The 26,798-nt window shown below is 38.6% G+C and overlaps 1 protein-coding gene across 12 annotated transcripts in view; it reads right to left on the reverse strand.

Moving 5' to 3' along the window:
• Positions 1–25,657, reverse strand: part of CDC27 (cell division cycle 27) — a 57,843-nt gene extending 32,186 nt beyond the window's left edge. For 10 of the 12 annotated variants that reach the window (XM_027517483.1, XM_027517482.1, XM_027517475.1 and 7 more), the window contains exons 1-4: positions 25,465–25,611; positions 12,747–12,822; positions 4,012–4,159; positions 2,612–2,737 (exon numbers count right to left, since the gene is read on the reverse strand). In XM_027517483.1, the coding sequence (XP_027373284.1) occupies positions 2,612–2,737; positions 4,012–4,159; positions 12,747–12,822; positions 25,465–25,491 (377 nt within the window). In that variant the 5' untranslated portion in view covers positions 25,492–25,611. Of the gene's footprint in view, positions 1–2,611; positions 2,738–4,011; positions 4,160–12,746; positions 12,823–25,464 lie in introns of all 12 variants that reach the window. The other 2 variants (XM_027517476.1, XM_027517477.1) reach the window with 2 other exon arrangements.
• Positions 25,658–26,798: the final 1,141 nt, after the last annotated feature.

Genomic DNA, 26,798 nt, shown 5'->3' on the forward strand with positions numbered 1-26,798 from the left:
CTGACTCTTTGTGACCCTATGGACTGTAGCCTACCAGGCTCCTCGGTCCATGGAATTTTCCAGGCAAGAGTCCTGGAGTGGGTTGCCATTTCCTTCTCCAAAACCACCATATGACCCAGCAATCCCACTCCTAGGCATATACCCTGAGAAAACCAAAACTGAAAAAGACACTTTTATCCTATTGTTCACTGCAGCACTATTTACAATAGTTAGAACACGGAGGCAACCTAGATGTCCATCGACAGAAAAATGGATAAAGAAGTTGTGGTGTACATACACACAATGGAATATTACTCAGCCATAAAAAGGAACACTCTTGAGTCAATTCTCATGAGGTGGATGAACCTAAAGCCTATTATACAAGAGTAAATAAGTCAGAAAGATAAATATCATATACTAATGCATATATACAGAATCTATAAAAATGGTACTGAAGAGTTTATTTGCAGGGCAGCAATGGAGAAAAAGACACAGAGAACAGACTTACGGATATGGGGAGAGGGGAGGAGCAGGTGAGATGTATGGAGAGACTAACATGGAAACGCACATTACCATATGTAAAATAGACAGCCAACGGGAATTTGCTGTATGGCTCAGGAAACTCAAACAGGGGCTCTGTATCAAGCTAGAGGGATGGGATGGGGAGGGAGATTCAAAAGAGAGGGGATATATGTATACCTATGGCTAATTCATGTTGAGGTTTGACAGAAAACAAGAAAATTCTGTGAAGCAATTATCCTTCAATTAAAAAAAAATTGGGGAAGGAGCCAGATGTGGAGTTATAATAGTCACATCTGGGAGACAGACCTATAATTACTCAATAGAGAGACAAAAGGAGGGAAAGATTTAATAAAATTAAGCTGCCTGGAGTGTCCCAATTTTAGGTCAATTTTTTTAAAAACTAAAACTCAGAAAGGAGTTTTCCAAAGGATTTGGGTTGAAAATAGCTATTTAAATGGTACTGGAAGAAACAGGTTAATCTAAGAACTAGACTCAGAATCAGTCATGCCTTAAAGATGCAAGTCTCATGTGTTACTGTAGACAAAAAGACCAATGAAATGTCTATATCAAAGTACTGGAGATAAAAGATAACAAGCTGTAGCTTCAAAACTATAACAAGGAGGTTTCTAAATTACTGAGTGCAACTTTGGTCACAACAGGAATATGATGGTTGAAATGAAAAGCCAGTTTTTGGAGCAGGGTTGTGCCCTATTGGATACCTGACCTTTTAATCTTTATGATAAATAAAAATAATTATTTCTCTGAAAAAGAGGAAAAACCTTCCTTCATGGTTAGGACCTGATACAAACGTACCTTCAAAAACTTTTAAACAAATGATCTTGTTTTAAAATAACTAGTAAAAACACCAATACAGTATACTAACGCATATATATGGAATTTAGAAAGATGGTAATGACAACCCTGTATGCGAGACAGCAAAAGAGACACAGATGTATAGAACAGTCTTTTGGACTCTGTGGGAGAGGGAGGGGGGGATGATTTGGGAGAATGGCATTGAAACATGTATAATAACATATAAGAAATGAATCGCCAGTCCAGGTTCGATGCAGAATACAGGAAGCTTGGGGCTGGTGCACTGAGATGACCCAGAGGGATGGTATGGGGAGGGAGGTGGGAGAGGGGTTCAGGATTGGCAACACGTGTACACCCGTGGCGGATTCATGCTGATGTATGGCAAAACCAAATCAATATTGTAAAGTAAAAAAAAAAGAAAACTAAAAAAATAAAAATAAAATAACTAGTAATATATACAGCATTTCTGTGATTTAATACCTTCTCTTTATTAACTTTATTTTGATATAATTTTAGACTCACATAGAAGTTGAAAAAATAGTACAGAATTCCCTACACCCAGCTTCCCTTAATAACAGCTTTCAACATAACCATAGTACAATGATCAAATCTGGGAAATTGACAGTAGGATAACACAGTAAGGGCTTCCCTGGTAGCTCAGCTGGCACAGAATCCATCTGCAATGCAGGAGACTCCAGTCCAATTCCTGGGGTCGGGAAGATCCCCTGGAAAAGGGATAGGCAAACCACTCCATATCATGCCTGTAGAATCCCCATGGACAGAGGAGCCTGGCTGGCTGCAGTCCATAGGGTGGCAAAGAGTCGGATAAGACTGAGTGACTAAGCACAATAATACGGTAAACTAAACCACAGATTTAATTTGGATTTCAGCAGTTTTTGCGTGCACTTATTTGTTTGTGTATAGTTTTTATGAAGTTTTATCACATGTATATATTTGGGTAAGTACCACTACAATCAGGATATAGAACTGTTCCAAAGTCCCAAACAAACTCCTTTAGCTACCTCTCTACAGCCCCAGTACTCTTGCCCCAACTCTCATGTCTGAGAACCACTGATCTGTCTCTATCACTGTAACTGTGTCATAACAATAATGTTCTATTAATGCTATCACAGAATATGTAAATTTTTGAAATTGGCTTTTTTTCACTTGCCATAATGCTCTTGAAATCCACCCAAAGTATCATGTTTATCAGTAGTTTGTTCCTCTTTATCGCTGAGTAGTAATTCATTATAGTACTAGAAACAATTTTCTGATAATTTCAATCATTCTTACTTACCAATATACATGTCCCAACAATGAAAGAGTAAAGCAAGCTGAATCACCAAACTCAGTAACAATATCATCATGGCTTTTCTGCTTATTAAACACTCCACCAGATAAGATCTGTTCCCCTTCTGCAAGCCTTTAAAACACACATTCACAGATTTTTTAAAAAGTCAATATAAAAAGCACAGTGTGTTAAGACATTCTTCATTACCAATGTACCTCTTACTATGTAGATAAAGTAAAAAGTTCATGGTACCTTTAGAATAGCAATAAACATGTATTAAGAATCATTTGGGAGATTGGGAATTTACCATCTTAAAATTTCAGTCTTACCCTTTAAAAACAGAAATAGTTACCTTTAGTCTGTATGTACAAATCTAGTCTGAGCAACATACACATTACTCACATCAAAAGAAATGGAAGACTGTTACGCTGGGGGAAAAATATGAACAGCGCTTCATTAACAGATTTGGTGGTTCTTCTTAGTTCTATTATTCTTTGAAGTAGGGAAACAGTGGGATTTTTTAAAAACTATAAATATTTATAAATGGGATAAGAAAGTCTAAGGTAAGAACTGTCTTAAGAAACTGGCAAATTAAATAAATATATTTTAAAGAATTCAACATTAGAATCTTTGGAGTAGAAGTAATTCAATAGCAAATGTCTCAGAAATTTTATATATATATATTTTAGCTGTAATTTAAAAGTTTTCAATTAGACACTGGACAAATAAATACTTATCAGACTATGGAGACTTTATGGGGTTTATTTATATCCTTTCAATGTATACCTATCAAGTAAATGGGGTTTATTTGAATCCTGTGACTGTATACCTATAAACTAAATATACAGGCTTTACAGTTATCTGTTTAATCACTTTTACCACTATTCCATTTATCACAGCACAGAAAAAAGTCTGACAGAACATAACTACCTAAATCTCTAGCTGCCTCCAGATTCAGAATATGGACAGCTGACTTGGTTGAGCTGTCATATACCAAAGAAGTGTTCTCCTAAATCTGTCCCCTTGTTTAAAAGGAGTAATGGTTGCCCAAAAGAATGATTTTGAAGGGCAAATAACTAATTATACAACGGTCTAGACACAAGGCAGCATTAATCTCAGGTGAACTGGGAAGTTAGGTTTTCAGGCTTATTACAATCATTTTACAAAATCATAGGAATTAGTTACAACTTAGGTTTCTCCCGATTTAAATTCTATTTATACCATACCAATAAAATCTCTCCATAACAAAATACTAGGCAGCAGCATTTCAAAAGTTACTGTAATAGACAAAACTCTACTACCAAGAGGGGAGAAAGGGAGTCAGAGTCTAATCCATCAAAAGAATTTTATCCAGAATTCTACAGTTAAGTAGAACAAAATTAGGTAGAAAAGATTTAGAAACTTACTTGCTGAGATCAACACAACATTTTGCAAGCAGGTATTTACATTGCGGTGTAGTACAACTGTGTCCTTTCAAAAGTCTATATGCTTTATATGCTTTTCCTGAGCGGTAATAACAGGTTGCCAGTAAAAACAAGGCTTCTTCTGAGTGTACTAAGAACAAACATGAAAAAAAAAGGGCTGTTATTCAGTACGTTGAATGGTAATTATTGTTTATCTAGCGATACGTAAACAAGTTTAGCAATAACGAAAAAAATTAGGCATGTTATTCAATACAAAAAACAATTTATTGATTCAAATTTCAATTAAGGAGAAATACTTTCCTGATACAAAAGTTAGTTCCCCAAGTCCTGACTACCTTCTTTCCGGAAGAAAAAAAGGAAATAATACAATGAAGACAACTGTAGTATTCTCTGTAAATCCCTTAAGAAGACCAAACACAGGCATACAACTGCCCTTAAACAGACTATCAGAAAAGCATCATTTTTATGTAGTATTTTTCTGAGAGATCCTTTGAGAGGACAGAAGTCAAATTTCATGAGAGGGGAACTCAGCATTATAAACCTAATTATCAATCTGAAAATTTCTACATTAAACAAAGACCAAACTGGAAAACAAACAAAACTCACTTATTTCTAATACCAAATACATAGTAGATTATATTCAAGATAATTTAAGATAAAGGAAAAAAAATTCTAAATTGTGAATACCCACACTATATAAACATTGAATTGACTGACTTGACACTTGTCCAGTAACAATAATTAAACTGCTCTTTAATGGCAAGAGCTGAATTATTTATCAACCTCTTTCCTTTTAACATTAGGAAATGCCTGGTTAATGAAATGTAGCATTCTTCTCCTTTATTTACTCTCTCCCAAACTGACCATCACCCCTCTTCTATCCTCACAACCTCCCAACCAATTCAGATGAGAGTCTTTTTTTTTTTTTCCCTTTTTGGCCACTATGCACAACACGTGGGATCTTAGTTCCCCTACCAGGATCAAACCCTCGCCAACTGTAGTAGAAGCACAGAGTCTTAACCACCAGGGAAGTCCCCAGATGAGAGTCTATAGAGGTAAGGATAGAAAGAGGGAAACTCTTAAGTTCTGTACTTCTAAAAATGGGTTATGTAATAATATCAGGAGACTAAGGAATCATTTAAGCCTGTGATTCCCCAAGTGTGGCCCCCTATACCAGGATCAACATGGAGCTTGTGAGAAATGAAGTTCTCGGGCCCCATCTCAGCTCAGACCCACTAAAATCAGTAATTCTGGGAGTAGGGACCAGCAATCTGTGTGGTAATAGACCCTTCAAGTGATTCTGATGCATGCTAAACTTTGCGAATCACTAAATTTAAAGTACAGATAAACTTGTCACATCTTTCTGAAAAGCTAACTCAAAGATGTGGGATAAAAAAGTAGCTTGAAATTTTCCTTTTATAAAGGTTATTTTTTTTTTCTTTCCTGTTGTTGTATGCCATATATGCACAAGCAAAAACCAACAGAACTCTACTTCTCTGGTCCATCTTATGATTTTTCACAAAACCCTAGTATAAAAAACAATGTACAATAAGATGTCATGCAGTAAATGCTAAGAATTTTAGTGTACAGATGTTAATAGGATCTACAGTGGTATCATTCAGAAGTAAAAAAATGAATGGGGACCTCTATTGCAATGGGAACAAACTGTTAATTTCATTGAACTACAAGTGCTAATTCACATAAGTTAGAAAGTGTGATTTCTTCTAGATTTTGCAAGGGCCTGATTTCTTGTCATCTAATAAATTAAGCATTTAAAAACTAATTATTATACCAAAAAACAATGGCTCTCCAAAGCTAGTTCAACTTTGAGCCATGAAAGTGCTTCATCAAATGTTTGTTTTCAAACACTGAGTGTATCTAGGTTAATTTTTCACTGTGGTAAAATTCCGTAATAACATAAAGATACCAAATATTGTGTGTATGATTTTAGTGTCATAGTGCTATTACTTTTTTGAAGTATGATGACTTAACAACTATGTTTAAGTGAGATTATAGATTAGAGGTTTAATCAAACCTTAAGCTTAATGAAACTATAAGATAGTGAAGTAAATTGAGAACTGGAAGGATCGTGAAGTACATGGACTGAAAGGGGTGGGTTTTTGAAGCTTCCCAGAAATAAACTGACAGTCCAAACATAGCTAGTGAACCAGCATTGAGTGGCTATAATAAATCTAAAAAGGAAAGAGTATTGACGAATAGATTTTATCTGGAACAGTAACTTCAAATGACTGACAGTGGCTGCCTCAAGTGCAAAACTCAGAAAAACTAAGGCTGATCATGGCTTTGCTAGTATAAGTGTGCAGAGAACAAAATAACAGGATCTGGAAATAGCTATAAATGTCTGCATGACATTTATTTGCCATCTTTTATTAAGAGCCTTAATCAAAATATATGATTGGGAATTATATGGTCCATAATACACAGTCGATCCTCTGGAGCTGAGCTCTCCATCTGCAGTTGGTTGCATCTCCAGATGCAGAACCCACGGTTGGCCCTGAGATGACTGTATTCTATAATCAGGAATAAAGTAAACACTGATTCCACAAAGTCACTCTTAATACTGATAAATCAATCATGTATGAGTTAAATCAAGGCACATCCATATGACTAAACACAGTTGTCCAAAAAAAACCCTTAATTTTTTCAGAATGCATTGTTAGGTGAAAAAGATGAGTTACAGAACAATACTGAAATTCCTCTTCTTACAAACAGGTTGGGCTTCAAATATAGGGTAGGTCATTTAATATAAGCTCAAAATAATTAAGAGGAGCTTAAGCTTGCATCCTTCAGACACACTGCCATCAAATGGGAAGATGAATTAGCTTCTCAGTGCTTTTAAACCAGGTAGACACCTCTTCTTCATGTTGATTTATATGTAGCCTTTTACAAAATGGACCGGTGGTGGTAAGACTTAAATGTTTGTTGAGGTGAGTGCTCTTTATCTAGCCTTGATAAACTCTAAATACCACAGAGAACTCCTTAGAAGTTAGAGTACTGTGCTTGCTGTCCTGTCACAAACACTTAAGTTTTAAGTATTCAAAGAGTGTAACACCTATGGAATCATTTATGATTTGTGATACACATTTCATCTTGAGTATCTTTCAAGTTCTCACATTACCTACAGACAGTACAGCACATGGATTAGAATAATGATACTAGAGCCAAACTGCTTTAGTTTGGATTTCCATACTATCACTTATTAGCTATGTGACTCAGGGCAAGTTAACTTCTCCCATCCTCAGTTTTTTCATCTGTAAAATAAGGACACAGTGATACCTACCTCTAAGTACTTAGTGCTGTTAGAATTAAATGAGTTAATATGTAAGAACTTTGGATAGTGCCTGATATATAGTAAGAGTTGCATGTGCTATTATTAAATTATTATTATTGACCTTCTAAATTTACAATACCTGACTAGTCATCTGATATTTACATGGGGTATACATACGTAATGTTCAGCCACAAACTCAAGTGATTCTATCTTACCACTTTTTTGCTGACTGATTTCAAATGCCTGGGTGCTATACTTTACATATGATGCAAGAGTCATTCTACCCTTTTCAGAGTCATTTCTGTTGTTGAACACTTCATCTATATATACAACTTCAGTATTTTAATACTATTCTGAATTTTTATTTTCCTCATGTGTGTTCACACCCTAAATTTCAGTACTAACTGGTTTTATACTTATAGATAATGGGGGTTAATATTTTTAAATACTTTGAAAACATGATTGTTGTAAATACACCACAGGTAAGAAGGCTGGTGGAAATTTTAAAAGGAAATGGCAATACATAAGGAGAAAGCAGATGGCCAGATCATATAGGACTATGCAAACTGTGTAAAGATTTAGGGATAAATTTTTATAGCTATTATACATCTCTAAAGGATTTTACAAGGTAAAGAGAATGGGGTTGATTTGGGAGAGGGGAAATCAAAGCAGCAGGAAAGACTAAACACAGGAAAATTAATAAGAAGGCTTTTTTACTGAGACACAGTGGTGTTTTAGAATAGGGTGGGAACATTATGAATCCAGTTTTGCATGAATTGAGTTTGATATATGTGATAATTATGTGAAACATCTGATTGATGCAATGAAATAGCTGAGCCTTGGATTTAAAAAGATCATTGGGAAGACCAGAGTCTTAGTTCACTAACACATAATGAAAATGAAAACTATAATGATTTTAAAAAACAGCATTAGGAGTTCCCTGGTGCCTAGTGGTTAGGATTCTGGGCTTTCAATCCCCGAATGTGGTCTAGGGTTCAATCCCTGGTTACGGAACTGAGATCCTGCAAGTGGCATGGCATGGCCAATAAATAAATAAAAATAAAAGAATATTTTTTTAAAATAGCATCATCTTTTTCATCAGTAATAATTTAACTATGACAGTAAAAGAATAGGCCAATGGGCCAGATATCCTTTTTGTCCCCCCATATGACAAAGTGACTTGAATTTCTAGCGACAAGATATATTTATAAAATTTTCCACTAGTAATGGCCTAAAAATGATACAATATGCCATATTTTTAGTAGTATTTGGACAACTTCCTTCAATGATTACCTTAACATAACTAGAAATAATTTTTTTTAATGTTGCCATTTGCAGTCACATATTTCTGTGAATTTGGGCTCTCACTATAATGGCTAAGACAGAGAAGAGAATCAGATGCTGAATCTTTTACTCTAATTAAGCTCTCTTCAGCTAAGCCAAATTTACAGAAAGCGCTGTACTCAATGCAATTTCTACACCTGGCCCATTAATCATTAAGACAGGTAAAACCTGGTGAACAATGGTCTTAGTTTCTTCATTTCTAAAATGGTAATAGCAATGTCTATTTTATGGAGCTGTTGAAGACTAAATAAAGAATAAGTATTAAGTACTCAGAGTACCTAGTACACAGTAAGAAATCCATAAATACTAGAAGGTACTGTGATTATTATTGAGCTGGAATAGTATCTGCTCCCATTGCACTTCCACTGCACTTCAAAGAAATACAGTCAAGAGTAGTTAGGTTTCATATTGAGAGAAACTAACAATGAGCAACTTTCCAAGAGTTAAGCACTTTATTAGAAACAGATAGAAAGTGGATTAAACAGTTTTATGTGGATTAATCTGGAATCCTGCCTCAACTCTATGGGAAAATCCGATCATCTAAATTTGAAACCACTAATTTGCAAACTTTTGGAAACTAACTAGAAACTGCTTAATGTTAACAAACTAAAAAAGAAAAAGTATAAGTCAGGAAAACATGAGGGCTGCTTAGGTATCACTGAAAATATATGTAAGTAGATTGTCCACAATAAACCTTGCTTTTATTTGCAGAGTTGGGCAATCTGTCATATCACCTTCTTTGTAAGGCTCTCACTTTTCTTAATCTTTTCATTTGGACCTAAGACTTCTGCTCCATAGACCTTCCCAACTTTCCTCAAGAATGCCTCTCCTTCCCGAGGACCTGACAGCTCTCTCAAAGGGATGCTAGTCCCTCCGGCCCCAGGGCCAGCGTGGCTTCCTCCTTGCTTCTCCCAGCTGTTTATTTCCAAGTAGCATCCTTTGCTCTTTTGTGAAATTCCTTGCTGGTGAGATGCATATCTTCCCCTTTTAACTCTTGGTTACTAAATTCAAGACATTCTGCTTCATTAATAAAAGAATTCTGCACCTCATTCATAGTCTTCCTCTCCTATGTTATTTCCATACATCTACCAATTCAACTTCATCTGGATTTCCAGTACCTCTCCTAAATCCTCTTATTTATCAATCCCTGAGTTAACTTTCCTCTGTAGTTTACATTTCCTGGTCCACATCTTGTCTATATTCTTTAATGTTCTTATCCCTTGTCCTTTTTTGACACATGTCTGCTGCTGCTAAGCTGCTAAGTCACTTCAGTTGTGTCCGACTCTGTGTGACCCCATAGACGGCAGCCCACCAGGCTCCCCTGTCCCTGGGATTCTCCAGGCAAGAACACTGGAGTGGGTTGCCATTTCCTTCTCCAATGCATGAAAGTGAAAAGTGAAAGTGAAGTCGCTCAGTCATGTCCGACCCTCAGCGACCCCATGGACTGCAGCCTTCCAGACTCCTCCGTCCATGGGATTTTCAAGGCAAGAGTACTGGAGTGGGGTGCCATTGCCTTCTCCATTGACACATGTCTAGCAAACCCCTAATATCTACCTTCTATGCCTGCAGTTCAGTTACGAAGCACTTTTTTAGAGTAAAATCATATAACTGAGCAGAAAGGTTCCATTACTAGTTCCTGCAGACACACAAAAATAAAACTTACCTACAATCATAAAAAAACTTTTGGTAAGTAATCCAATGGGAGGTTATTCAATAAGTGGGAAAATTGATTTAAACACCGGAGTAAGAAGGCAGCACTGTTTCTAGATAAGACAGTTATAGTATAGTAAGATAATAATACTTCCTAAATTAACTCATAGACTTATATGGTTTCAGGAGAGCACTGACCAAAATATTTGTGAAATTTCAAAACATTAATAAAATACACACATAAAATGAAAGAATTAAAAAAAGGGTATTCCTACCAAAGAATGAAACGGGGGAAAAAATGATGGAGACAGGCCTTATTAGATGTTAAAAGACAATATAATAAAGTGTTAATAATAAAATAGTATGATATTGAGTTAAAAATAGAAAATCAACTGATGAAAGAGAGGAGAGGTTCTGGGAACAGAGTAGAATGTTTAAAAAAAAATTTAACACAAAACCACATAAAATACCACATGGGAGGGAAAAAAGCATTTAATAAATAACACTGACTAAATTAAGTAATAACACTATGATACATTTTTAAAAACTTTTTAAATTACCAAGAACTATATATTTCTTGAGTTATAGAAAAATGACAATTCTTCCAGCTACTGGAGCAACAGGAGAAAGTTTAAATGATAAAGCTACTAAATAAAATTTAAAAGATTAGATTATAAAAATCAACAGAATTAAGATTAAAAAGCAAACAATCTGGGGCAAATATGCAATAAACAAAGATAGAGTTCACAGAAACAGGAATAATTGTAAAACTAACACTTGAGAAAATACCCAGCATCCTTCAGAATTATAAAAAGGAAGACAAAATACTTCACAATTTTCTAGTAAGCAAAAACACATTATAACACTAAGTCTGATACTGATAGGGCCATGAAGGAAGTCTTATACTATTGGTGACACAGTGATTATCACAAGTCTCTCTGCTGGGTTATCAACCAGGCAAAAGTAATTTGACGTAGAACTGCTCACGTATTTTGACTTGTATAGGGCTTTCCTTCTGCCTCAGTGGGTAAAGAATCCACTTGCCAATGCAGGAGACATGGGTTCGATCCCTGGGTCAGGAATATCCCCTGGAGAAGGAAATGGTAACCCACTCCAGTATTCTTGCCTGGAAATCCCATGGACAGAGGAGCCCGACAGGCTATACAGTCTATGGAGTCGCAAAAAGAGTCGGAGACAACTTAGCGACTAAATGACAACCACCACCTACTTTGACTTGTAAATTCTATCCTAGAGTACATAACACAAGGAAAATGACAAAGCTGTACATAATTATCTTAGCATTTTTGCTAATGTGCTAAGTCACTTCAGTCGTGCCTGACTCTTTGAGACCCATGGACTGTAGCCTGCCAGGCTCCACTGTCCATGGGATTCTTCAGGCAAGAGTACTGGAGTGGGCTGCCGTTTCTTCCTCCAGGGGATCTTCCTGACCCAGGGATCAGATCCACATCTCTTATGTCTCCTGCGTAGGCAGGGAGGTTCTTTACTACTAGTACCACCTGGGAAGCATCTTATGAAGATTATAATAATCAGTGACACACAAAAAACCCCACTAATACCAGCTGATGTTGAATTTATTACAGTGCCAGAAGGCCATGCCAAGTGCTTTAAATATATTATTTCATTTTTCAATTCCAAGAGACAATAATTACCTTTATTTTACAGATGAGAAATCTGAAATACTCAAACGTTAAATAGCTTGCCCAAGGTATACTACAGAATGTTTAAGGGTTAGGGTTTGTACTAAGGCTGAAGGCTTAAAATCCATGCTCTAAACCACAGAATATAGACTCTAAAAAAAAAAAGAAAAAAATACCTAAAGACTGGAACATGATTAAGTAAACCATAGGGCAAAATCCAAAGCAAGTCTACATAGTTACTAAAAGTAGCATATAAAAAGCTACACAGATACTGGGAAAAAATTTTTATGAACTAGTGTCAATCATAAAGATAAAACAAGAGTAGGCTGGTGCACTGGGACGGCCCAGAGGGATGGTATGGGGAGGGAGGAGGGAGGAGGGTTTCGGATGGGGAACACATGTATACCTGTGGCGGATTCATTTTGATATTTGGCAAAACTAATACAATTATGTAAAGTTTAAAAATAAAATAAAATTGGGGAAAAAAAAAATAAATAAAATACACCAACTTTAGCAAAAATCTAATTAAAAAAAAAAAAAAACAAGAGTAATACCCATGGGACTTTCCTGGTGGTCCAGTGGTTAAAACTCTGTGCTTTCAATGCAGGGGGCACGGTTCCATCCCTGGTTGGGGAACTAAGATCCCACATGCCTTGAGGCAGAGCCAAAAAAAAAAAAAAGTGATACCCAGAATCTTGTTACAGTCCTAAGAAGTGACGAAATTCCATGTATTTTATTCTTTTATGGTTCTTGGAAAGGAAGAGATTACAAACCTTCTGCATACAGTCGCTCTGCTAGGAAAACTGCATCTCTGTAAGCATAGTGGTTTAGTGCTTGCCATATAGCAGCCTGTAAATAGAGGGAAAAAAAAACATAAATATACAGTTTCACAGTAACTCTTAGCACAGAGCCTTGCATGTAATACTCAAATCAACACATCTAATTTAAGTAATAAAACCTCAATATCCACAGTGTAAACTCCGTAACCTATTAGATGAGGCTCTTCACAGTATGGCTCCTAACATTTGAATTTACTCACTTAATTCTCCATGAACTTTTAGACCTCTGTGTCTTTGTATTTCCTTTTCCTTCCTTGAGGAGCGTGGGCTCCTTCATCTACCTACTCTTATAAACTGTACATCCTTGTAGACCCAGCTTTAATAATATCAACTTCATAAAGCTTTCTAAACTGGAGGCCTCTGTGTGCAGGCTAAGTTGCTTCAGTCATGTCTCACTGTGCAACTCTATGGACCATAGCTTGCCAGGCTCCTCTGTCCATGAGATTCTTCAGGAAAGAATACTCCTGGAGTGCCATGCCTTCCTCCAGAAGATCTTCCGGATCCAGGGATTGAACCCGCACCCCTTACATCTTCTTCATTGGCAGGCAGATTCTTTACCACTGGTGCCATCTTGGAAGCTCATACAAGGTCATATATGTTGGCTAAGTATATATGAAATAACTATTGCACTGGTAATTCAATTTAGGTTCATCATGGATTTAAAAGATTTTAAATCTTTTAGTTTGGTTAGTGAATTTAACCATCATTTACAGAACTGTACTTTGGCTACCTCATGCGAAGAGTTGACTCATTGGAAAAGACCCTGCTGCTGGGAGGGATTGGGGCAGGAGGAGAAGGGGACGACAGAGGATGAGATGGCTGGATGGCATCACTGATTCGATGGACGTGAGTCTGAGTGAGCTCCGGGGGTTCGTGATGGACAGGGAGGCCTGGTGTGCTGCGATTCATGGGGTCGCAAAGAGTCTGACACGACTGAGCGACTGAACTGAACTGAACTGTACCTAAAGAAAAGTACCTAGGGTCTTATCCCCCTTTTTTCTAGTCCCAGTCTGTAACTGAATCTTTTCTCTAAACTTGTAGTTCCCTAAGTGGTCTTCCTGCCTGTAGGCTGTAATGTAATCCATCCTATCCCAGAAATCCTGAGTTTGGACAGGAGCTCAAATTCATGTTCCATGACTTACTAGTTCTGTGTCTTGGGCAGGTAACAATGTTTCTTAAGTCTTAGTTTCTTCATTTAAAACATAAAGACTCCAATAAAGTACACACTGGTTCCTTGCATATACCTAATAACTAGTCAATAAATTTCAGATGCTGCCATCATCATTTTCATGTCTTCATCCCTGATCAAAACTTCCTAATGATTCCTCCTGGATGGTCCCACAAAGTTTACACAATAAACAGCTACAGAATAAAGTACAAACTCCTTAGTAAACCATTCAAATTCCTTTGGGCCTTCATTATCCCTTTTCAGCTGTTGCTCATCTCTCACCAAAGCTGCCTATGGTCTAGAACCAGAAAAGGCCTGCATCAGTGCCTAAACATCAGCTGTACTTTCACATTTCAAAGTACTGTTTGGGCTGTCCTTTAACTTCTACCTCGTGAAATATGTCTTCTTCAAAATTCAGCTTACATGGTATCTTCCTTTCACTGATCTATCCCATGCAATATTAATGACTCCATCCTATGAGGTCCCAGAAAATTCTGTCTCTACTTCAAAAAAATATATCAAGCTGTTTATTAGATTTAGTCATATATATTGTTTGATAAACTAGGCTGCAACTTCTGTGGGTAAAAGTCAGATTCTCTTTTTCTCTATAATTCCCTGGTTATCCTACTTAAGTGGTTATTTCCCTAATTATCCTAGATAATTGTCTTTAAACATAGTGAATGCTCAATAAATGCTTGTTGAATAAGTGTTTTAAAACTCTGAATCTAATTTCCACTTAACTGACCTACAAACTTTTAGTAACCCAATATGGAGGTAAAATATAAAATATTCCTACTATAATTAAATTTACTAACATGATTAAATCATTGTTGGCAATATAAAATAATACAAAGTAACATCTAGTGGTTTCTTCCTTGATACAGGTAAGTAAAACGTTATAAAGGAATCAAGAATCTGGTAAGCAGATACAGGTCAGTCCAACTTAGCAGTTAGAATACATCAGATTTGGGGGTAATAATATTTTAGTGGTGTGACCTATAAATACCTGAAAGATAACCAGATTTTTCCGGTTAATAGTAGCCTAGATCACGTTATATGTAGAGTACATCATGAGAAACGCTGGGCTGGATGAAGCACAAGCTGGAATCAAGATTGCCAGGAGAAATATCAATAACCTCAGATATGCAGATGACACCATCCTTATGGCAGAAAGCAAAGAACTAAAGAGCCTCTTGATGAAAGTCAAAGAGGAGAGTGAAAAAGTTGGCTTAAAACTCAACATTCAAAAAACTAAGATCATGGCATCTGGTCCCATCACTTCATGGCAAATAGATGGGGAAACAATGGAAACAGTGACAGACTTTATTTTGGGGGGCTCCAAAATCACTGCAGATGGTGACTGCAGCCATGAAATTAAAAGATGCTTGCTCTTTGGAAGAAAAGTTATGACCAACCTAGAGAGTATACTAAAAAGCAGCGACATTACTTTGCCAACAAAGGTCCATCTAGTCAAAGCTATGGTTTTTCAAGCTGAGCGCCGAAGAATTGGTGCCTTTGAACTGTGGTGTTGGAGAAGACTCTTGAGAGTCCTTTGGACTGCAAGGAGATCCAACCAGTCCATCCTAAAGGAAATCAGTCCTGAATATTCATTAAGAGGACTAATGCTGAAGCTGAAACTCCAACACTTTGGCCACCTGATGCGAAGAACTGACTCATTTGAAAAGACCCTGAAGCTGGGAAAGATTGAAGGCAGGAGGAGAAGGGGAAGACAGAGGATGAGATGGTTGGATGGCATCACCGACTCAATGGACATGAGTTTGAACAAACTCCAGGAGTTGGTGATAGACAGGGAGGCCTGGTGTGCTGCAGTAGATGGGGTCTCAAAGAGTCCGATGCGACTGAACTGAGATCGTGTTTCCATACTACTTAGATCGTTTTCCTTATCTTATTCAATATGCCTACCACTTTTTGAAACAAAGTATTCATCCATTTGGTAAACATTTATTGATCATTTACCTTGCTATATGATCCTGATTGCAGTAAAAAATTAATATTTAACCAATTTGAGAAAATCAACTTCTTTGGGTGGGCTGCACAAAGCCTTAACATTTTGAATTTTTTTCAGGTCTCTACTGACAATGAGAAATTATGAATAAGTCAGGTATTATTCTATAGGCAAGTATCTGGTCACTATCATCATGCTTTTTTTTTATCAAACAGTTGGGTAGCTGAGCCTTAGAACAAAAATATGTGGCATTAGCAAGGAGTGAACATAATAAGAATAGGTTTTAAACGTACTACAGAATCACTGCTATCTAATTTACTTTTCCTCTATACTACAACACACCAAAGGTAGTTAAAAGGTATTCAAAAAACAACAGTTAAAAACATATTTAAATTTAATTTGACTCAATTATTTATTGAATGCTTAATATGATCCCCACACCTCAATCTAAGGCAGATAAAAAAAGATTCCTCTGACATTAATCTAGACGACTAAGTCAATTCTCTGAGCTTTAGCTTTAATCGCCTGTAAAATAAGGATAAAAACACTTACCTCTGAGATAAGCTTAGCACAATGCCTGGTTAAATTCTAAACCCCCTAAAGAACTAATCTGGCCTTTTGGTGTTTTACCAGACCACAGATGACCTAGGGTTCTGGAACTATGCCTATAGGTATCTTTCAAATATACTCATTTAAATTAGGAAACTGTAATAATAGTGAAAGGAAGAAACTCAATAAACATTTACTTTTAAAGTCAGACCACTTTTTCCCTGTGGAAAAAGTGTCTTTAACAGTGTCTTACTTAGCCCCTCTGAATTCTTTTCTACCCTATGATTCATTTTCTCTTCCTATGAGTTTTTCACAAGTCAGATCTGATCTTTACTTAAAATCCTTCAGTGGCTTCTGACTGTCCTTGGCAATAAAAGGCAAGCCACAGAACTGGCAGTGTGCTACAGTCTGTACCTACCTCTTCGTTCATCTTGTATCATGTTTTCTCATGCTGTCCCTGTTAGCACGATGACCTTCTTTCAGCTCCTCAAATCTGCCACGTTATCCTTCTGCCACAGGTCCTTTATACACAGTCCATTTTGCCTGGCATACTCCCTCCTTTCCTTCAATCTATGCTAATTCTAGTCATCATTTGGACTTCCTTCTTTTCCAGGGAAGGTTTTTTATAGGATACCCAGATGAGCTTAGGCATTCTTATACACTCTGATAACACCAAGTACCTTTCCTTTGCAGTATTTCTCACTGTTGTGATTTTACACATATTTAAGAGATTATATGAGTAACATCTTCCTCACTATAATATAAACTCTAGAAAGGTAGGGACTACATCTGGTTTTGCTCACTGGATACTCCCAAAAGTATATACTTTTTAAGTAGGTGCTTAACTAATGTACAATGAATGAATAAACAAACGATCTTTGACTTTTTGCTGTCCTCCCATTGCTAGCATTTTACACGTTAGTCTTAAATTTCTCTATATTATTATACATCCAATAGTTAAGGATCTCTGGAAATCTTGAAACAAACTCTGTGGTACATAGAACTCTGTTTCTAACACAAATAATTGCCACCTAAGTACTCCTTTATAAAATATGGGGATTTCCTAAGAACCTACTGAAAGAACACCGAGAGTAGAAAGAACAGATCCACAATTTGATGTTGGAGACCTGTGTTCAAACTTGTATTCCAGGACTTCAGCAGTGAGACTTTGGGGAATTATTTAACTTTTCTCAGCCTCAATTTTCTCATCTGAAAAGTGGAACTCTATTTTTGGACTTGTGTAGATTAAATGAAATGATATGGTGCTTCTAGTATATTGACTGGCACACATTACGTACCTAAAAACCTTTTCCTTTTCCAGCTCTTAAGATTAACAAATTCTACAGGTATAATTGATAGTTTGTATTATATAATGCCTCCCATATATGCCACAATTGTTGATTTTGTAACACACAATTCACAAAAGACCCAATGATTGATTCACCAGCTCTGTCATCGTCATTGCTACTGCTTACCAGGAAAATCTGGCACGTAAATACTATGGCCAAAAAGCCCTAGAATTTTTGAGTTTCTTTCTTTTCAAAAGTAAAGAAGTAGAAGTATCATATTTAAGAGTACTATCCATTTCTGATTTAAAATCAAGTTTTGCTCAGAATAAAATCATTCCTTTATCACCAATTCTTAAGGGGGTCAGAAAGTGATCATGAAGGCAGCCAGTAAAAACTCGCACACATCCTGGAAGTGAAACTTGACACATATAGCTCCCATTACACTCTGCTCAAGCATGTGAGTGACAGTATGTATCTTCTGGGGGAATGGAGTGGGGAATGAACTATTCTCTAAAGCATGACAAATTGGTAGCTGATGACAGGCAGGGCTAAGATTAGCGACTATCCGCTGGGCCCCGCCCCCCCCCATCCCCGCCCCCTGCCCCCATTCATCCCTTCCCTTGCTCAACTGCTGGTGTAAACCTGCCCCTAAAAGAATAACACTCAGTGCATCACTTCAGGTGTTCTACAAATTAAAGCCAGATGGAAGAAATGCTGCTAAAGGTTATGAAGCCAAACTGAGCACCATCACTGAGCCCCCAAATAAGGTTAAAAGAGAAATTTTGCTGATTAAACTAACGAGTCAGTTCTAGGCCACACTGACTTTTAAAGATAATTAAATCAACACCACAGAAATTAAATGGCAAAGTTCCTTCTCCTTGTTGCTCTTCTTAAATATGAAATATTATTTTAAATATAAACAAACCTCTGTAAATTGTACAACTAACTCAGACTTAAATATGACCACCTAGATTGTGTCATTCTTGTTTTTTTTCAAAAAAGAAAATAGGTGTCTTCTTTTAGACCATTAAAAAAAAATGGACAACATAAGAAGGTATGAAGAAAAAAAATCACTTTGGAATTTTCCTACTATACATTAGAGTGTAATTTCTTGAACGCTAATTTACTTCAGGTCTACATCAATAGTTCTCAGTTATTCTGTCCCACAAAGGACATGTAGTAATGTCTAGGGGGCATTTTGTTTGTCACAAATGGAGTGGGCATATAGCAGGTAGACGGCAAGGACACTACAAAACACAGGACAATATCCCCACAACAAAAAATTAGCTTGCTGAAAACATCAATAGTGCCAAGACTGATAAACCCTGATGTCCACTACTGTGTAACTTACTAGCCTGTATTCTCCCTAAGTCTTGCCTTGTGCCACCTTCCCAATAGCACCAGATTAATTTTTTCCCAAGCAGTGCTTTCATTATAATTTTTCTATTCAAAAACTTATAATGGCTATTTTACCAACAAATTAAATCTAAACTCCTCAGCCTGGATGTTAAGTCCCCTTGTAACCTGATTCTACCTGACTAGCAAAACCTTATCTTTTCTGTTCTCAATTCCCATTCTAGACAAGGCTATAATTTTTATTGTTTTCTTGTTCCTGAGCACCATTTTCAACTTTGGGCTTTTGCTCATGCCATTCTGTGCCAAGCATATTCTCCTCTACCAACTCAAACCCTTTTGACTTTCTAAAGCTCTTAAGTTCTACTCCTTCCAGAAACCTTTTCCATTTTTCCAGTCCACAAGGATCTCTCTTTACTGAATTTACTATTATCTGTGCAAACATGTACATACTGACTTGTATCAGTTCCTCCCGTTAAGCATATTTATCTTCCCAAAAAGACTGGACCCCTCAAAAGATGAGAAGTTATATATCTACTTTTCTACTGGTTGGTTTCACAAGTATCTTAATGGTCCTCCTTCAAATTTGTTTTCCCTGCAAAGAATTCTCCATTTATTAAACATTACCCCCAAAATGAAACCTAGGCAGCTGTCCTTCATTCCCTCACAAATGATCAATTTCCATGACGCATTGATTCTACCTCCAAATATCTCTTGAACTCATCTACCTCTTTCCTATTCCACTGCTACCACTTTAGTATAGGTTACCAATCCCAAAGAAAGGCAATGCCAAAGAATGTTCAAACTACCGCACAATTGCACTCATCTCACACGCTAGTAAAGTAATGCTCAAAATTTTCCAAGCCAGGCTTCAGCAATATGTGAACCGTGAACTTCCTGATGTTCAAGCTGGTTTTGAAAAAGGCAGAGGAACCAGAGATCAAATTGCCAACATCTGCTGGGTCATCGAAAAAGCAAGAGAGTTCCAGAAAAACATCTATTTCTGCTTTACTGACTATGCCAAAGCCTTTGACTGTGTGGATCACAATAAACTGTGGAAAATTCTGAAAGAGATGGGAATACCAGACCACCTGACCTGCCTCTTGAAAAACCTGTATGTAGGTCAGGAAGCAACAGTTAGAACTGGACATGGAACAACAGACTGGTTCCAAATAGGAAAAGGAGTACATCAAAGCTGTATATTGTCACCCTGCTTATTTAACTTATATGCAGAGTATATCATGAGAAACTCTGGGCTGGAGGAAGCACAAGCTGGAATCAAGATTGACGGGAGAAATATCAATAACCTCAGATACGCAGATGACACTACCCTTATGGCAGAAAGTGAAGAGGAACTCAAGAGCCTCTTGATGAAACTGAAAGAGGAGAGTGAAAAAGTTGGCGTAAAGCTCAACATTCAGAAAGCTAAGATCATGGCATCTGGTCCCATCACCTCATGGCAAATAGATGGGGCAAGAGTGGAAAGAGTGACTGACTTTATTTTTATGGGCTCCAAAATCACTGCAGATGGTGATTGCAGCCATGAAATTAAAAGACGCTTACTCCTTAGAAGGAAAGTTATGACCAACCTAGACAGCACATTAAAAAGCAGAGACATTACTTTGCCAACAAAGGTCCGTCTAGTCAAGGCTATGGTTTTTCCTGTGGTCATGTATGGATGTGAGAGTTGGACTATAAAGAAAGCAGAGAGCCGAAGAATTGATGCTTTTGAACTGTGGTGTTGGAGAAGACTCTTGAGAGTCCCTTGGGCTGTAAGGAGATCCAACCAGTCCATCCTAAAGGAGATCAGCCCTGGGTTTTCATTGGAGGGTCTGATGTTGAAGCTGAAACTCCAATACTTTGGCCACCTGATGCGAACAGCTGACTCATTTGAAAAGACCCTGATGCTGGGAAAGATTGAGGGCAGAAGGGGACGACAGAAGATGAGATGGTTGGATGGCATCACCTACTCAGTGGACATGAGTTTGGGTGGTCTCCGGGAGTTGGTGATGGACAGGGAGGCCTGGTGTGCTGCAGTTCATGGGGTCGCAAAGAGTTGGACACGACTGAGCAACTGAACTGCACCGTCATCTTAAGACTGTATTTATTCTTGCCTTCTTCTTCCCTGATCTTTCACATACAGTAGCCAGAGATCTTAACATCTATATCAGAGTATGTCAACCTCCAGCTGAAAATTCATCAGTGATTCCCCATTACACTTAGAATGAAAAATGAACTCCTTACAATGGCCTTACATTACTATGCTACTCCAGCCACAATGGCCTTTCGGGTCTTCCAATGCCAAGTTGTACTATGTCTCAGGGACTTTGCACATACTGTTTTCTCTGCTTGTCATTCTTTTCAAATTGTTTTTGTCTCAAACTTTGAACTCAGCTACAATGTTATTTGCTCAAAAGGAACTTTCCTAACATCCTTTTTAGAGAAGGTTTTAGAATGTCTTTTATCTGTGCTTGACACATAGCAGGTGCATAACATTCTTTCCAATTTGATTATTTCATTGAGGCTGCTTCTGAACTTTGATGGTCCAACTGCAAACCTGACTGAAGTCAGGACCCTCTTATTAGGTCTCTCTCCTAACACCCTACTTGGCGTACCATTCTTATCACAATTTATAATTATTAATTTGTGATTATCTGTCTCATGCTTTCTCTATATATAAACACAAAGGCTGTATCAGGGCACGAGTCCATAAAGGAATTATCACCTATCTGTAATGATTTCCTTCTCTATCTCCCCACTCCAAAGCACATCCTCTCAGTTCAGGTACTATGTAGCACTGTCTTCAAAATACTGTTTTGTACCTAAATATGAGAATCTGTTTTCTAAAAGAAAATTTCATAAACAAATGTATTTCAGCTAACCTGAATACATTTTTGAATGAAGACCAAATAGTCAAATGGTATTGATTTATCAATTTAGCTATATATATATGTGTGTGTGTATATATATACACACATTTTTACAATCATAAAATATATTTAGGAATTTCTTTTTTTCTACTCTATTGAATAGAACAATTTATTAAAAAGCCTTTTTTTGGGAGAGTGGTAATCATCTAACACAATTTTCCTGAATAACCATCTTCAATTCTAAGTTATTTGAAAATGGTACACTTTGAATCTGTGTTAGATGCTGTCCCTGTACTTCTTATCCCAAGCCAAAAGTATTCCTTCACTATCTGTTGCTGCTGCTGCTAAGTCGCTTCAGTCATGTCCGACTCTGTGCAACCCCAGAGACAGCAGCCCACCAGGCTCCACCATCCCTGGGATTCTCCAGGCAAGAACACTGGAGTGGGCTACCATTTCCTTCTCCAACGCATGAAAGTGAAAAGTGAAAGTGAAGTCACTCAGTCGTTCCGACTCTTCGAAACCCCATGGACCACAGTCTTCTAGGCTTCTCTGTCTATGGGATTTCCAGGTAAGAGTACTGGAGTGAGTTGCCACTGCCTTCTCCACCTTCACTATCTAATGAGCTCTAAAACAATATTATGTGTAAAAGCAACCAGTTACTATACTGCTTATTAAGATGATTTTTCCAAGGCTTTTTTTTTTTTTCTACAACTTCATTCAACACTTCCGTGATGTCTTACCCCCCAGGAATAATTGATAAATCTATATAAAATTGATTTTTTGAAAAATCAATTTCATCAGGTGGATTTTATACACATCCAAATTAGCACTGATTCAAGTCACTTAGGCTAGCAATTATTCCTTCCCAAATAGTTATTTTAAAAATTAAATAAATGACAGAATTTCTGCCTCATAATAGGAGAGATTTTTGAAGACTCAAAGTAATACTTTTTTATAAGAGATAATTTTGAGGAAGTGCTTATATTTAGGCTTACATGGTATATCAAACTGGGTATCCCATGTTTAAGCTTTAAAAAAAGAAAAAGCAAAAATCAGTTGCTCATCGTTTCTCTCAACTTTTTTCTATGCCTAATAACAATGGCACCCCACTCCAGTACTCTTGCCTGGAAAATCCCATGGACGGAAGAGCCTGGTGGGCTGCAGTCCATGGGGTCATGAAGAGTCGGACACGACTGAGCGACTTCACTTTCACTTTTCACTTTCATGCATTGGAGAAGGAAATGGCACCCCACTCCAGTGTTCTTGCCTGGAGAATCCCAGGGGTGGGGGAGCCTGGTGGGCTGCCGTTTATGGGGTCGCACAGAGTCGGAAACGACTGAAGCGACTTAGCAGCAGCAGCAGCAATAATACTTCAAACCCTGAGACAACCCTCAAAAGGACACACCTTTCCACCTTACTCTCATTCCTTTAAAAATACAAGCAATCACTTATTATAGTTTAAAAAGCCAACGTTGCTTGTTCTCCTACTGCTCTAGATCCCTTCTTGAATGGTTTCTTATACTAAAAATTACAACCAAAATTCTCACCTAATTATATCCTAAAACTTGTTACCACTGTCAGTGGGTTGTGTGTGGGGAGTAGACAAATTTGACTCTTGAGCCTTAAAAATATCTAAATGCATTACTGCTAAGAGTACTTTAATGAAAAACAGAAAACTTGATGTTTATCACACAAGGAATATCTTTATCAAGGAATTGGCTACATATTTCTCTCCATGCTTTTATGCAAATTAGGTGGCCCTGGTGATAAAGAAGCCGCCTGTCAGGAGGGTAAGGCAGGAGATGTAAGAGACACAGGGTTGATCCCTGGGTGAGGAAGATCCCCTGGAGGAGGGCATGGCAACCCACTCCAGTATTCTTGCCTGGAGAATCCCATGGACAGAGGAGCCTGGCAGGCTACAGTCTACAGGGTCGCAGAGTCAGACATGACTGAAGTGACTTGGCACATATGCATAGGCTATCCATAAAACTAGTTTATCATCTTAGAAGCCATATCTATAAGGCAAATGTATCATTAATTGTTAAGACAAAATAACAAAAACATGAAACAGAAATTAAACAATTGAGTAATCTGCTTATCCGTTTTAGAAGGTATAGATAGCAACTTCTAATTTCACCTTAGGTCTCAAAAAAAAAAACCCAAAAAACATTAAAAAGGGACTCTTTACTAGCAAATTTGGATGGAAAGAAACAGCTTTGAAAGCACCAGTATAATGTACAAACAGAACTGTTTGTACAATTCTGTACAGAAGACAGAATCCCACACTAAATTAAAAAATTAATAGCTGCTATATGTAAACAGCTAGAGAAAGAGCCAACTAGGAGAAATTGGTATTTCATCCTGTGATGGAAAAAACTGAAGAAATATGGAAGGAGTGATGTATTAAAATATTTTACTATTTGATATCACGGGTCTTTAAGAGCAACAGGAAGCAATTTCTAAAATCGGTTTGCTTTCAAAATAAAGTGCATGACTCAATGACATCAGTTGATAGAGGTCAACTCTTCTAATCAAGTCAAAGATCATAGGACAGGGTAAAAAGTCTCCCAGACCTGGTCCCTCACCAGGGGACAAAAGATTTAGTTTCTTCAGATGGCAGGAGGGGGAAATGACTTGGCACCGCATCACACCCTGAAAATCCAATAGGGTTTCTTACATGCCAACAGAGCACTGTGCGTCAAAGCAAACCTTGGTGTAGTATGGATGGAAAAACCATGATATGTCTTTCATTTCCTGAACGCCTTATAAACATGCACAGTAAAGCACTCATGATACCCATCACAGGTCATGGAAAAAAACCAATTTGCTGTTTCCACCCCCTCCCCTTGTATAGGTGCTTCGCCTCTGCACTGGGCCTCGGGGTTCTCTTCGCAGATCATTGTCCGGAGGGAAACTGAGTGAGCGAGGAAAAGCAACGTGGGCTAGACAGTTTGTCACCAAAACAGAAATCAGTATTAAAAACCCCGATCCTACCCTCCCTCCACTATCTCCTAGAAAACAAAAACAAAACCAACACTCGCCCCGCAAACTTGCTCCACCATTATGAAGATCATACAGGCGCTGATCAAACGTGCGTCCCAACCATCCTTGGGCAAGAGAGCACCTGGGGCGAGTTTTCGGCCCCTCATCGCTCACCCCGGCCCGGGCCCAGCCCCTGGGCTGACAGGAGGGGCTCGCCCGACATTGGCCCGGAGGGAAAAGGAGGGATTATCGCCGAACTCCGCTCACACCCGGGGAAGAAGTAACGTAGGGCCAGAGGGAACGCGGCTGAGGCTGCGGGCAAGGCCTCGGAACTGACGAGAAGACAGGCAGGAGCCGGCGTGAGGTGAGGCGGGAGAAGCAGCCGGGCCTAGGCCGCAGCAGGCCGCGAAGTGGCCATACGCCGCTTCCCGACCGAGGCTGCGAGCCAAGCCTCAGGGAAGAGGGTTACCATTACCTGGACGGGTTCCTGCAGCACCGTCATCCTGGAGGTTCAGGCCCACTTTCTGCAGTGCCTCAGGCCCCCCCCGTAGCGACTCCGGCCCGGCCAGCCCCGGCTCATTTAAACTCACCAGCGACCGTTACCGGGGGATGGGGGAGGCCGAGCGAGAGCCGAGTACCTCCGAGCGGGACACGGAAAAGCCCGAAGTGGAGAGACGCGCGCGGGAGCCAGACGGAAAGGCCCGAAGGAGACCGGAAATACCCGAGGTGAATCGGCGGAGGAGAACACCGTTGCCGGAAGTTGTCGAGGAGTACCGGAGACGACCGAGCGTGATCCAAAGCGCATGTTCCTCTTCTCGGTCACGCCTTCACTCACGCACGCCACGCCCCGTCGGCTCTTGGGCAGGGGCACGCCCAATCGGTAACCAATAGGCTGGGCGTGGCGTGCGGGAGTCCGCCGGCAGCGTTACGTGGCCGGGCTTCAATCTTGGTTTGCGGTTCAAGCTTGCTGGATTAATTGGTGCGCGGTGGATTAAGCAGAGGGTTAAACTCTAGAGTTTGGGGCTGATTTTAATTAATCAAGAGGTAATCTGTCTGTTAAATTTAGGTCGTTTATCCATTCCTGAACTCTTAATCATGCCTCAAAGGGAAATAGGAAATTGGAAAGACTGCCACTATTTAAAGATTCAATTTGACCCCTGTCTTCAGATTACGGTCTGTTTAACGGAAAAGTTATGTAACAAAGAAGGAAAGTTATAACCAACCTAGATAGCATATTGAAAAGCAGAGACATTACTTTGCCAACAAAGGTCCATCTAGTCAAGGCTATGGTTTTTCCTGTGGTCATGTATGGATGTGAGAGTTGGACTGTGAAGAGAGCTGAGCGCCGAAGAATTGATGCTTTTGAACTGTGGTGTTGGAGAAGACTCTTGAGAGTCCCTTGGACTGCAAGGAGATCCAACCAGTCCATTCTGAAGGAGATCAGCCTTGGGATTTCTTTGGAAGGAATGATGCTAAAGCTGAAACTCCAGTACTTTGGCCACCTCATGCGAAGAGTTGACTCATTGGAAAAGACTCTGATGCAGGGAGGGATTGGGGGCAGGAGGAGAAGGGGACGCCAGAAGATGAAATGGCTGGATGGCACCACTGACTCTATGGACGTGAGTCTGAGTGAACTCCGGGAGTTGGTGATGGACAGGGAGGCCTGGCTGCTGTGATTCATGGGGTCGCAAAGAGTCGGACATGACTGAGCGACTGAACTGAACCGAATGTAACAAAGAATGTTATATTATGTGATGCCCATTATAAGTGATGTAAAAATCCAGAAGAGAGGAAAGGGAAATTAATTAG

Source organism: Bos indicus x Bos taurus, chromosome 19 (genome assembly GCF_003369695.1).
Source record: "Bos indicus x Bos taurus breed Angus x Brahman F1 hybrid chromosome 19, Bos_hybrid_MaternalHap_v2.0, whole genome shotgun sequence".
Classification (NCBI taxonomy): Eukaryota; Metazoa; Chordata; class Mammalia; order Artiodactyla; family Bovidae; genus Bos; species Bos indicus x Bos taurus.